Source organism: Pithys albifrons, chromosome 14, assembly GCF_047495875.1.
Source record: "Pithys albifrons albifrons isolate INPA30051 chromosome 14, PitAlb_v1, whole genome shotgun sequence".
Classification (NCBI taxonomy): domain Eukaryota; kingdom Metazoa; phylum Chordata; class Aves; order Passeriformes; family Thamnophilidae; genus Pithys; species Pithys albifrons.
In genome coordinates this window covers 8,711,286-8,723,904 of record NC_092471.1, presented here as the reverse complement: position 1 = coordinate 8,723,904, position 12,619 = coordinate 8,711,286, and the positions used below count along the sequence as shown (strand labels likewise).

General features: G+C 48.1%; 1 protein-coding gene across 3 annotated transcripts in view; it reads right to left on the bottom strand.

Moving 5' to 3' along the window:
• DOCK11 (dedicator of cytokinesis 11) overlaps positions 1 to 4,641 on the bottom strand; it is a 78,559-nt gene extending 73,918 nt beyond the window's left edge. For all 3 annotated transcript variants that reach the window (XM_071569707.1, XM_071569710.1, XM_071569708.1), the window contains exon 1: positions 4,439 to 4,641. In XM_071569707.1, the coding sequence (XP_071425808.1) occupies positions 4,439 to 4,540 (102 nt within the window). In that variant the 5' untranslated portion in view covers positions 4,541 to 4,641. The remainder of the gene's footprint in view (positions 1 to 4,438) is intronic.
• Between the last annotated feature and the right edge of the window lie 7,978 nt (positions 4,642 to 12,619).

Below are 12,619 nucleotides of genomic sequence, written 5' to 3'. Positions count from 1 at the left end.
GGGAGCACATCCCACAGCACCACACAACACAGAGAGCAGACACTCACTCTGACTATCTCTGGATGGCAAAGATCGATGCAGTTGTTTGCAATCAGAGGTTCTCCCACACTCCTATTGCTGGGAGTTCCTGTGCTGGCAGAGGTGTGGCCAAGAGCTGTGAGTGCACCTGTGTGACACCAAGCTGTGCCCTGGGGTGCCTGGAGATGCTCCACTGGGCTGCCTGATGCTCAGTGTGGGCAAATCCTTTGCAGCTGCTCCTTCTCAGATAAGATGCTCTGGCTCTGCACCCTTTGTAAATCTCTATGGCAAAGCAGTAAATGCATCTTCAGTTAATCTGTATAGAAATTATGTCAAGAAAATCAGAGTAATTGTGCGAGACTTAAAATTGCCACCAGATGACTAAGTTTGGCAGCACTGTGGGAAAATGTGTCATCTGGGTTTTGTCAAGTGCTTGCTGCTCTGATCTCGTGTCTCCCACACATTTTGTTTCTCTGTCACGACACAGAGAACGACACCACTGGAAAACTTGCAAGTGGCTTGACGCACAGCCCTCTCCTTGCGGGGGCCCAGCTGCTGCCAAACACCGCTCCCAAAGAGAGAGGGGAGGCACAGGGAGACTCTGTCTCAGCTTTGGCCTTACATACACACAGAAACAAGTGACCACGTGCAGCTGATTTGGATCCTGAGGCAGAAAGAAGAGCCTTTGCACTCGTATCAGTGCCACAGGACCTGAGATCTCATTCCCACCTGTCTACTCTTGAACTTGCTCAGCTCTGCGATGCCCCACTGCATTTCATGGAGTGAAGGAGAGGTGCACAGGCGCCTCCATCGGAACGAGGATCACACACCAGAGCTCACATGTGCATCCCACTGGCAAGCGAGCTCTGTGACTGCCCAGGTCCCACACTGGCCAGCACCTTGGTGCAGGGTTCTCCTGCCTTGCTGCTCAACTTTCCCATTATTACTCAGCAACATTCTGAGTGTGGAGAGCATGGGAGGAGGGAGATTGCACTGAAGATCTGAGCCAGAATCACCCATATCCTCCGCTGCCAAAGGTCCTGGCTGCTCTTGAGCTCTAGGTGCCTCTCTCAGGTATCATCAGCATTTTAGCTCTGTTTGCACTTCTAACACAGTATTTTAGTGTTGGAGCCCTAAGGTTTAAGTTGCAGGTAATCTCTTGGTTAAAAATGGTTTAAGATATCACACTTGGCCTTTGACTGTTCCTTTCTTTAACCTAATCCTAAAATTTTCCTTTATCTTTTAGCACATCATTTATCCCACCTGCCAACAAATGCTTTCACTAAATTTGTTTGTTTAAACAGTGACCTTGTTTGTCAATTAGTCTGCCAAAACTCCATCCCCAGATGTAATCAGTAGCACACATCAGGGAGCATTCAAAGCTGAAATTGATACAATCTGCCCTGCAGCTCTGTGAAGAAAAGCGCACAGAGACAACCCGGGTTCCCAGACACCCCGGCTGCCCGCGGCACCCCAGGCACTCCCGCCGCGCTCTGCAGGGCTCTGCCTGCTTTCAAGGGATTCCCGCTGAATTCTTTTTCCACGCCAAGACCTCCCATACACCTCACGTCTGTGAACGTGATGCAAGGCCAGAAAAACAGCCGGGATGCTGAGCACAGTAGCAGAGTAAGAGAGAATAAGAGCCCCAAGTGAACAGCACTTTATCCTTCCCCATCCTTCCCACAGGGCTCGAAGTGCCTCTGAGCTCCCCATCACAGCCTGCACTTGCTTTCACTGCTACGGCTCCCGGTTACAACCATTTAGACCATGGCAAGAACAGCTCTGACTGCATCCTAGCAGCTGGTCCAAAGGGCAGTGGGTGGAGATGGATACTCCAGGACACCCTGGAAAGGGACAACCTCCCCTCCTGCTGATGTCTGACCACCACCAAATCCAACCCTTCCCTTTCACAAGCATAAAGGAGCAAAGCTCTGCCAAAGTCAACAACCAAACTGCCACCAACTTCACTCCAGCTCTGCAAATGAAAGAGAAGCATAAATATTCTCCTTGCACTAGACAGGCATAAATGAAAAACCAGGAACAGAAATGAGATGACATGGGCTTCACTGCACCTGCAGGGCAGCACTTTTGGAAATACTTTGTACCACACACCACACTGGCTCAGGCTGGCCCTGCAGGAGCAAGGTGCTCCTGGCTGGAGATGTGTCTCCTTTAGATGCACAAACTGTGGCTCTGTACAGGCTGACCACTTCCGCGACGTTAAAGGCTTTCCTCACTGAGACATTTTCATTTATGAGTATTTCATTCACTGACTACAAATGGCTTCTTACACCAGACTGTTCCTTGTCTCAAGGACTGCCCTGAATGCCCAAAATGTTGAGCTCAATCAACACACTGAAAGAGCCCTATAGTGCCCAGTTGTCCTGCAGATGAAGGTGTGTGCTCTGGTACCTACAGCACTAGCTCTGCTCCCCACCCCACCCACCCCATCTCATCCATGCTCACCTCCACAGATCCCCTGGCTTTGAGCTACAGTTGCCCCAAGGCAAGCAGACAGCCAAGGCGCCCGACAGGATCACCAAGGGGCAGGCAGGGTGTCCCCAGGGCCTCAGGAGTATTAAACTATTCACATGCTTTTATTGACTTTTTATTGACCTGCTGTGTCCAGGCTGCAGGAAGGGGATGGGATCCTGCCAGGCAAAGTCTCTAGCGCAACTCCAGTCTGTTTCAGAGATACTCAGCACCACATGCTGCCAGCCTCCTCCATCCAGTTACCAAGCACCAGCCCCTGCTCCCCACATATCCATGGGTGAGTCAGCACTGCCCCAAGGTGAGGCACACCTGGGCCCACAGTCTGCTGGCACATTCCTGATGCTGGGCCCGTTGCTGTTAAATTGTCAAAAGCAGGAAAGTCTGCCAAGACCTAAGGATCAGAGACACCTGCCCTCACCCTCCTCTGGCACTTGGCTGCCAACACACCAGGCAGCACAGCAGCTCTGGGGTTTTGCCTGCCAGAAAGAGAGAGAAGTTGGCAGGGACAGTGTGGACAATGAAACCCTAGAGAGGATCAGAAAGAGAGCGGCTGCTGATGGATGCTGGACTCTGACGGCTCCTTTGGGTTGCTGTCAAGGTTTTATTTGTCTTCATCTGCAGTCCCACCCATTCCTTTCCTTTATGACAGTCCCACCCACTCCTTCCCTCCCTGACCTTCCTGGCACAGGCACCAAATAACCATTTGCTTGTAGGATACCAAAGCTCTTCTGGTCCTATACACGCAATTTCATTTTTAATGAGAGGTTCCATCAGCTTATACAAAACATTTGTCCCTCTGTATTGCTTATGAAAGAGGGAAAGTAAATAGCACGTCAGCCCATAAGGATCCCTGACAACTGCACACTAGAAAAAAAAAACTAGCACTAGAAAGTCACAGTGGATTATAACCATGACTTTTTTTCAGCTTTAGAAATCAGTAAATTTACAAGAAAACTCTGTTTTAAAAGGAATTGTTCAAACCCCTCAATTTGTTGAACAGCACATGCTATTTAGTCCAATAGTAGAGAACTAATAGGAATTATTCTCTGAACTTGTACTGTACTTTCTACATAGCCCATTGACTAACCTTCCTTCCATCAGAGTCAAGGTCAAAGTTGATTACACGCTAGAGTAATTCAATGAACACCAGTGCAATATATCCAACAAAGCCTGGGAAGTTGTGAGCTGACCCCGGCATCCTCCCAGGGCGCAGCACCAGCGTTTGCACAGCTGTGAGCACAACAAAGACAACCTGCTGCAGCATCCCACATGCGGGGATGAAACCCACTGATACCGCACGCGACTTTCATCCCAGACATTTGAGCGCGATTCCCGGGATATTGCAGGCTCCCGGCTTATGCCAGTGCTTGTACTTCTCTCTCACCTTGCCAGGCCGTGCCCTCAGTCCTGCCCTACCTATGTGCCAGTTTCACGTTGTCTGCACCCTGTGCAAGGTGGGCTCTGTTACCTGTTCGCTCAGTGCCCTGCACTGACAGATTCCCGTTAATTTTTGCTCCCTATCCAGCCACTAACGCCAGCTGGATAAAGTGCCGCTTCCCTGCGATCCTCTCAGCTCTGAGCGGTGCTCAGAGGGGCGCGGTGACGGCAGGTGGGATGGCAAGGCACAACCACACACTGAGAGAACCCCAAAGAGGGATCCCTTCCTCATCTCCTGCCTTGCCCAGCCGCGCCCTCCCCATCCCTTGCCCAGCGCTTCCCAAACCCTGCCCCGCCGCGCCCTGAACATCCCCCCCCCCCCTCTGCCCAGCGTCGACCCTGCACTGCCCCTTCTCCAGCCCCTGCCCAGCCCCTTCCTCTTCCTCTTCCCGCGCTGGCGCATCCCCAGCCCAGCTCTGCCCCTTCCCCGGGCACCTCCCCGCCCAGCGCCGAGCGGGACCGCGGCCCCGCCCGGAGCGCCCGCACTCACCAGCACGAAGGAGCTGCGCACCGCCTCGGACACGCTCTGCCGCAGCTCGGCGGCCGTGCCCGGCTTGCTGAGCCGCTTGGTGAACTTCCTCACTTCCGACATGGCTACATGGTCCGGGCCGAGCCGAGCCGAGCCGAGCCGCGCTAAGCCGAGCCGAGCCGAGCCCGGGGCTGGTGCCTCCCTGCTGCCCTCGCTCGCTGCCGCGGGCGGGCGCGGCCGGGCAAGGGCGGGCGGAGCTGCGGGGCGGACCCGGGAGTGTCCCTGCTCGCCCCGCCCCGCCCGGGACCGCTTTGTCCCCGCCGCAGGTGCCTCCGGGGTGGCCGCCGCGGCACACGGGCACACCGTGTGTCCCCCTCATTGCAGGGGATGCTCCCCGGGGCCGGAGCAGCCCGGCCAGGGCGCAGGTGCCGGGGCTTACCCCAGGGCAGCAGAGCAGCTCCGGCTGAAGTGGCTGGGCACTGAGAACGACGCTGCCCCGCTCCGTTTGGGCTGGTGGTCTCCCTGTGGCTCTGCCCAAAAGTGTCCCTGCTCCACCAGGTGTTCTGTAAGGCTAGGCTGGATCCAGGGCAAGATCTTTTACTGAGCATCTCTGCTGGTTTTGGCTGAGGTAGCGTTAATTTTCTCCAGGGTAGTTGGTATAGGGCTGTGTTTTTGAATTGTGCTGGAAGCAGTGTTAATAGTTAGGATGTTTTCGTTACTGCTGAGCAGCTGACACAGAGTCAAGGGCTTTTCTGCTCCTCTCCTCAGCCCAGCACACCCTGCCAGTGAGGAGACTGGGGGTGCAACAAGGAGATGGGAGGGGACACAACCAGAACAGCTGACCCCAACTCACCCAAGGGACAGCCCAGCCCACAGGGCATCATGTTCCTGCCATAAAGCTGGGGCAGAAGGAGGAAGTGTCTTCCGAAGTCACCATTACCCCTGCTGGAGCCCTGTTTTTGGGGGATGGCTGAACACCTGCCTCTCCCTGCAAAGTGGTGAATGAAATACTTGTTTGCCTTTGTGTGGGGCTTTTACATTACCTTTTGAACTGCCTTCATCTGAACGCATGGATTTTCACACATTTAGCCTTCCAGTTCTTCCCATGCCCCTATTGAGGGAAAGGGATGGAGCAGCTGTGTGGGGCTGAGTTGCCATCAGGGGTTAAATCAGAAAACCTCCTACCGATAGGATTTGCTGTAGGAAAGTGCTTCGATTATAGAGGCAGTGATCCCCTTTGCTGGCCCAGCTGCAAAAGCGAGAAGTAAAGACGTGGAAAGGTTTCTTATAACTCAAGTTAATTCCTACTCCTTGTTACTTTGTCAGTGTGCACTCCTTTTAAGGATGGTGATTTTGAAATTACAATACAGAGACACTGATCCTTTGTTTTGTATGTTAAAGCCTTTTATTTTTTTTACTTATTTTATTGTGTTGTATCTTCACAGTGAGACAATTGAATAGAGTTACCATATTGTCATACGCTTGAGGAATTTACACACATTGTGCCGTATGGGTGATTAAATACTATCTACAAGGATCTCACTGGAATTATAAGTATGCTGTAAGTCATGCAACATATAGAGAAATTGTTTCGTTTTGATTATGAGAGCCAATCTGGAGTGGGTAATGAATACAGCTATTATGACCCAAACCATTCAAAATGATATTTGTGACTTCTAAAGCATGCAAGCCAGTTATTGTTCTGCTTTTTAGGAGTTCACTGAAGGGGCAGCAGACACCATTTTGTATGAAACATTGCTCTGGTTTTTTACACCAGAGGCAAAACAAATCAGAAAGTTTATTGTTAATTATCAAACACCTATTAGATGAGGGACAGAAAAAAAAAAAGAGTTGATGAGCTGGAGAATTTGCATTTGCAGAGAGCTTTTCCAAACCTAAGTTAAGAAGTGAAAAGCTTTGTGACGCACAATTCCAGCAGCAGCGCACTGAGGTTCACTTCCTTATCCCCACACCCATGAACTTTCTTGGAGAGATTTTACCAGCCACTTCAAATCATCACAGTACACAACTCCAGAGACTGCACTGTGATGAACTGGCAAATAAAATTACTAGGTCTCGGTCACCTGGGCACAAGAGGACAGGTAACAGAACGATGTTTGTCACAGAATGGGGTAGCCCTCTCTATCCTGGCTGCTGAGGAACACCCCCAGTGCTTGTGGCTTCTCAGTGCAGGCTGGGCATTGCAGGAGAGCAAATGCCAGCATAGGACCAATGACTGGAGTCAACATTTGTGGCAGAGCCATTTCTGCCTTTGACATTTAGGAACCGCTCTGAGAACTGGAGAGTTTGTTCAGGGCCTGAGGAGAAGAGTGCTGTGACAGGTCACTTGACAAGAAATAAAATCCTCCCTAAAGCACCCACCACATTTTTTATCCAGTAAGAAGCAAAGGGTTCCACCTAAGATTACGAGCTTGGTTTGGTGCCAGTGAGGAGCTGGGTCTGATCAGCTGCCCATCAGCATCCAACTCAACTGAGCACAGCAGCCAGGGAAGATCAGTGAACAGCGAGGCTGTTTTTTGAAGCAAAGCATGAAAACGAAAGGAAAACAGAGGCAAGGAGAAGGATACATCACATGAAAACAACTTGCAGAAAGCTGTGATTCCCTTTTGGGAAGATTAAACATCAGAATAAGAGTCTCAAGCACATAGAGTGTTAAGGCAAGACAACACCAGTAGCAGCACTGCTGTGACAGACAAGCCAAGGTTGAAAGGATTGTAGTATTCATCTCCTTTTTTACAGGGAAGAAAGAGGAGTAAGGGTTTATAAGCATAGGAAAGGCAACCAAGAGCACACAGGGATGTTTTGGAGGTGCTGAGGAGTTACGCTGCCTCAGACAAACTTTCTTGAACTCAGCCTGCCATGGGGAACTCACAGACTTAACCATGCTAACATTTCCACCTCTTCGTTAAGACTACAGACTTGAGGTCCTCAATGCCATTTTGATCCCACACCTGCCTGACTGATCCAAGGGAGAGCGGCAGCACCAGCCTGTAGTGCTCAGTGAGGAGATGCACTGGAAGGTACAGCCAGTCTGGGTGAAATAGCTCTCCTGTCATCTCCTCCCCAGGTCTGCTGGACAGCACCAACTACAAGAAAAGAAAATCTGCAGAGAATACTGTATTAGACTGATAGTGAAATCCTTCCCACTTACCAGTAGCACAATAGCACAGAGGATGCATCAATCTATCAGTGCAGCTGACACTGATACAAGGTCTGGAACCACATATAGGGGACTCCAGAACCAGCTCTGCAAACCTCCCAAATGTGCTGAAGGGTTAGTGGCAGGTTTAGGGTTTAATTTCTCACAAGCCATCCAAGATAAAAGGCACTTAATCTAATTAGCCAATAATCCCATTTTTCATTGCCTTCACTGGTTTTCTGTGGGCCATTTAATCACCTGTACATGGGTCTGTCCCAGAAAAACACTTACCTGTGTGATCAACCTTAACCAGGTAGATTAATCAAGTGCTGCACTGCACTGGAGAGGGTCCTGCATTCCTGCAGGGAAGCAGGGACTCAGTAACCCAGATCCAGAGGTGCCTTTTTGCTGGGTAGGGAGAGGATTATAAATGCCACTACATCATCTGTTTTCCAGCTTCAAAATTCTTTTGAGATACATTACAATAGCCCAGCTCTATTTAAAATACTTTCAAGTTAAAAAAAAAAACAACACCCAAAAAGTAGCCTTATAATGACAACTGCACACTTACCTCTCTTGACAGCAAGGCCAAGACACTGCTTGAGTAGCTCCATCACACATGGCTCCTCAGCTGCACATGCAGCCAGACAACACTCCTGGTGTGCTCAGGGGACATCCAGGTGTGCTACAGAACAAATATAAGTACCGTGCAAGACTGGGTTTGGCAAGAACAGCCAGACAGGTGTTCTTCCCTCTGTATCACTTGTTCTGTCAACTGATGAGTGTTATCCATCGCTACTGACTGTCACTCAGCAGCCACTTGTTGGCTTCTTAGGCCTGTGAAGGGCAGATGCTCCAGCTGTGCGTCAGGAAACTTGCCCTTAGTCCAGGGCTGCAAAGTCCTGGCGTTAAAGGGCTGCCCTCTGCTGACTTAATCTGGATCGCACGGGTACTGCACCTTAAGGATGAGAGGAATGCCAAATGCAAGCACTGGTTTTTCCAGAAGGGCACTATCTGGGTGAGCACTCGGCTCTGCAGGATCACACACTGCTGCCCTTCGTGCTAGGGCTGCTGCACTCCTTGTTCGCCTGTCTCAGCTCCTGAGGATGGGGAGTCACACCAGCTGCACAGCGTCCACAGCTGCAGGAGCATCCTGGGAGTTGCCATTAGCACCCACCTTCATGGAGGAGCATACAAGGGTCTGTAGGGACCATGGGTAAACAACTCCTTGCAGTAAAGGTCAGTGAAGTAGCATTAAAAGGGGCACCACCAGCAATAGTCAGTCCCTTTGATGTGCCACGCTGTCTTTAGCACAACCATGAGCCTTGAAGAGACAATATTGACCCAACAGTTACCAGATTTTTGTCTTTTATTGAAGTAAACAAATAAAAGTTCTCCCAAAGTTTATTTCCTGAAAAGTAAAATATTTTATCATAATATCTGAGGGAGGGGAGAGCACTGACAGCTCCTGCAGAGCTGCTGCACCAGCACATCGTGAATGTCATCACACAGAGCAGCAACTCCAGCGCCTCTACAGTCTCACTGTACATCCCTAATCCTAGGGAGCACAGCATGGCAAAGACACACTTTCCCTGGTATAAGAACAACTTCTGGGGAATTTGGAACACCTCAAGTGGCGGATGTTGGGGTCCATTCTAGCATTTGAACACTCTGATAGAAAAACACAAAACCCCCTTAACAACTCTTTTTTAATGTTTATTTAAACACAGGAATTTCCTATATTTCATTTGTGCCCACTGCCTTCCACTGGATACTACCAAGTTTACATCAGTCATCTCTACCCCATCAGGAATTTATACACATTGGTAAAATGCCCCTGGGCTGGTGCTTCTCCAGGCTGAACAGCCCCAGCACTCTCAGGTTCTCCCCACGTGTCAGGTGCTCCAAGATCTTTATCATCCCAGTAGCCCTTTGCTGGAGTCTCTACAGTACATCCTTGTCTTCCCATACTGGGGAACAGAGCACTGCACAGACCCCTGAGCTGTTGCCTCTCTCTCTCCTGAACTCTGGATTACACCAAAGCAGGTGGGAGTGATGGTGGGAGAGCACAGGGTTTGGTTTAAGCAGTAGAGCTGTACTTTAATGAAGCAAAATTCAGCTTATGAGCACTCCTCTTCCTCTGCTTGAAGGCTTTAAAGATCATTTACAGTAACAGCCATTCACAAGAAAATTATTAAGATCTCACACAACTCCCATGAACATCTCTCTAGCTTGGACAAAGAATGCAACAATTAGGAGGATACACAAGGCTGCAGGATATGCCCCTTGAGGTCAAAATGCCATTGCTGCCTGGTCTCAGACCAGTATTTTTCGGGAGATGTCTGTGTGAAAAAAAGGTAGAAGAAAAACAGTGGTAAAACCTTGCTGATGTTTGTTTCCTTGTATAGACATGACGCCAACTGGAAAACAGTGTGAGGGGGGTCACCATGGTTCAAATAAATCTATTTCACAATATGCTCCACAGAATCAAGTACTGCACTTAAATCAGCCCACTAAAACAATCTCTCACCTTTTCAAAATTTCTTAGCTGTGCTACTGCTCTTGAGTATCTGTTTTCAGACAGTAAAATGAAGGAGCAGTTAAGTTCTACAAAACCAGAGTCTGTTGAGGACCTTAAACACAAACTGACCTAAGAAAAGCTCAGTAAGTCTAAAAAGACTGACATTAGGACATTTAGATATACAACCAGAGAAGTAAGTAGAACAAAAATGGAATACAATGAGGAATCACCTTCTGTGAGACTGGGCAAACAATGGGACAGGTTTTGGGGAAATTATGGAGTGTCCACCCCTGGAGACACTAAAAGCTCAGTGTAACTCGCTCTGACCCAGGTGAGCAGTGGGGGTTGGCTTCAGAGGACCTTGAGTAATGTGTGATTCTGTAACAAGCCATTCTCTTAATCACCACAATATCAGCCTTTATTCAGGACAGTACTAAAGGATAGGTTTAAATTTATACATGAACACTATAAAAATCAAAGGAGTTATGGTTATTGGAAGAACAAACTTATTGGCACAGCTCTAAGCATGTGTCCATCACTTACTGCAGTTGAAGACAAATTTACCCACAGTCTTCAACAAGTATTCATGTCCCTTTCTGAATGGCCTTGTGTGTTTTGTTCTGTGCATAGCACTTGGCTTCACTCATTTTTCATGCTCCATTTACTTGACGTTATAGTCTGAGCAGAATTCCACACAGAAGCCTGAAGCACTGTCACTAAGGCATATACAGGGAAAAAAAAAAGCCATTTTCTAATCACATGAACTGAAAAGCCTCCACTGCATCTTGGCAGGAGACCAACACAATTAGCAAAATAGTAGGAAAACAAAAGTAGCAGCTACAGGCATTAGCATAAAGAACCCAGAATCATGACTCCAGTACCATGTCCTCAGAACTATTCAACAGTTCCTTACAGCCTTCCAGTTTGTTCCCACATTCACAAATAGACCAATGTCCTTATAAGCAGTTCGCAAACAGACAAGATATCTATCATATCTCTAACTAAAGAATGTACATAGAAAAGAGACATGGACAAAACAGAAGTAAATTCACATTGATGATACTCCAGCCAGAAGCAGCAGGCAAGTTTGTCTCAGAAGATGGCAGCTTAGCATTCCTTACACTCACAGGTTCACTTTGGTCACTCTTCAAACAATCCATTTTCCAACATTTTCCTGACCACGTGTTCAGCAAATTGCTAATGACAGGGGAAAAAAGAACAGTGGCCTTCTGTGATGATAAAATCAATTCTGCCATGCCTATGGCTATTATATTTAATAGTGTTATCATCATGCCAGTGGCTGAGTTCAGCATTGCTTTCAGTCAAAAAACCAAAAAAAAATCTCACCAACAAACCAAGACTCCCTCCTTCCTTTTTGAGAAAACAAGCAGCATTTAAAGATGAAATTTTAGCATTATTCATCTACTTGAACTGTTGTTTTTGTCACTCTGCACGTGCACTAGGCCTGGTGCCCAGCACTGAACGAGACAAAGGTAGCAGAGACACAGCTTTGTTTCCACCCCCACCACTCTCTGCCAGCAGCAGCTGCCAGGAGCAGCTACAGCAGCAATGAAGTGCTGAAGATCTATGACACTCCAGTCAGCTTGTTATTGATTCTTGGGAAGCGAGTGGGTTAATTCAGACATATCCCGCACCAAGGTTCCTCTGCAATGGCAATTCTTCACTTTGCCTCCTGGGAATTCCCAATCACTTTCTGTAAGCAGAATTTTGATTATATGGATGTCAACCTTTTGTTCTTTAACAGTAATTGCTAAGTAGGCCCTTAAAAAAAAGCAGCCCAGGGAGGAAGCCTTCAGCACAAAGGGAAGTGTTTTATTTCAACAGATCTCCACCCATGCTTTGCTTGTGCTCCAGGACCATCACTGCAGTGCAAGGGCACTACCTGAGCTACAGGCAGTGAAGGCATTTGACTGAACCAAACAGGCTCAGCAGAATAACTGGTATTTACCTGCAACTTAACATTTATCTGCAAGGAAAACTTGAAGGCTTGAGACAAGAGCAGAATGCAGCTGTGTAAGGTACCAGACAAACCTTCAGACCCAGCAGTGAATGAGATTAGACAGGACATAGCACCACTCAGACTGCAACAGCATTTAACTGACATAACTTTTGGAAGGAAAGGGAAAGAGGCACTGACTTCTGAACCATTAAAAATGTGCAGGAGAGTTCACTAGGGAAAAAGCATTGAGAATACTGTATTGCTGCAGAGGAGCACCAGAACTGTGAGTTCTAAAAGGCTAAATATTAAGATGACAATCAAAGATCTTTCTCAAGATCACCTTTGTTTACTGCCTGAATAATAAAAGCAATAAACTCTTTTTATGATCACCTTAGTATTTGACAGGCCCAACACAATATAGCTTCTGGCAGCTAAATTGGAAAACTACATTTCAACTCATGTCTCCAAATGCAGTCATGTTTAAAACTTAAAAGCCCCCAAAATATTCAGATCATTAAGAGGTTACAGAGGAGACTGCACAGAACGTATTAAACAACCTGC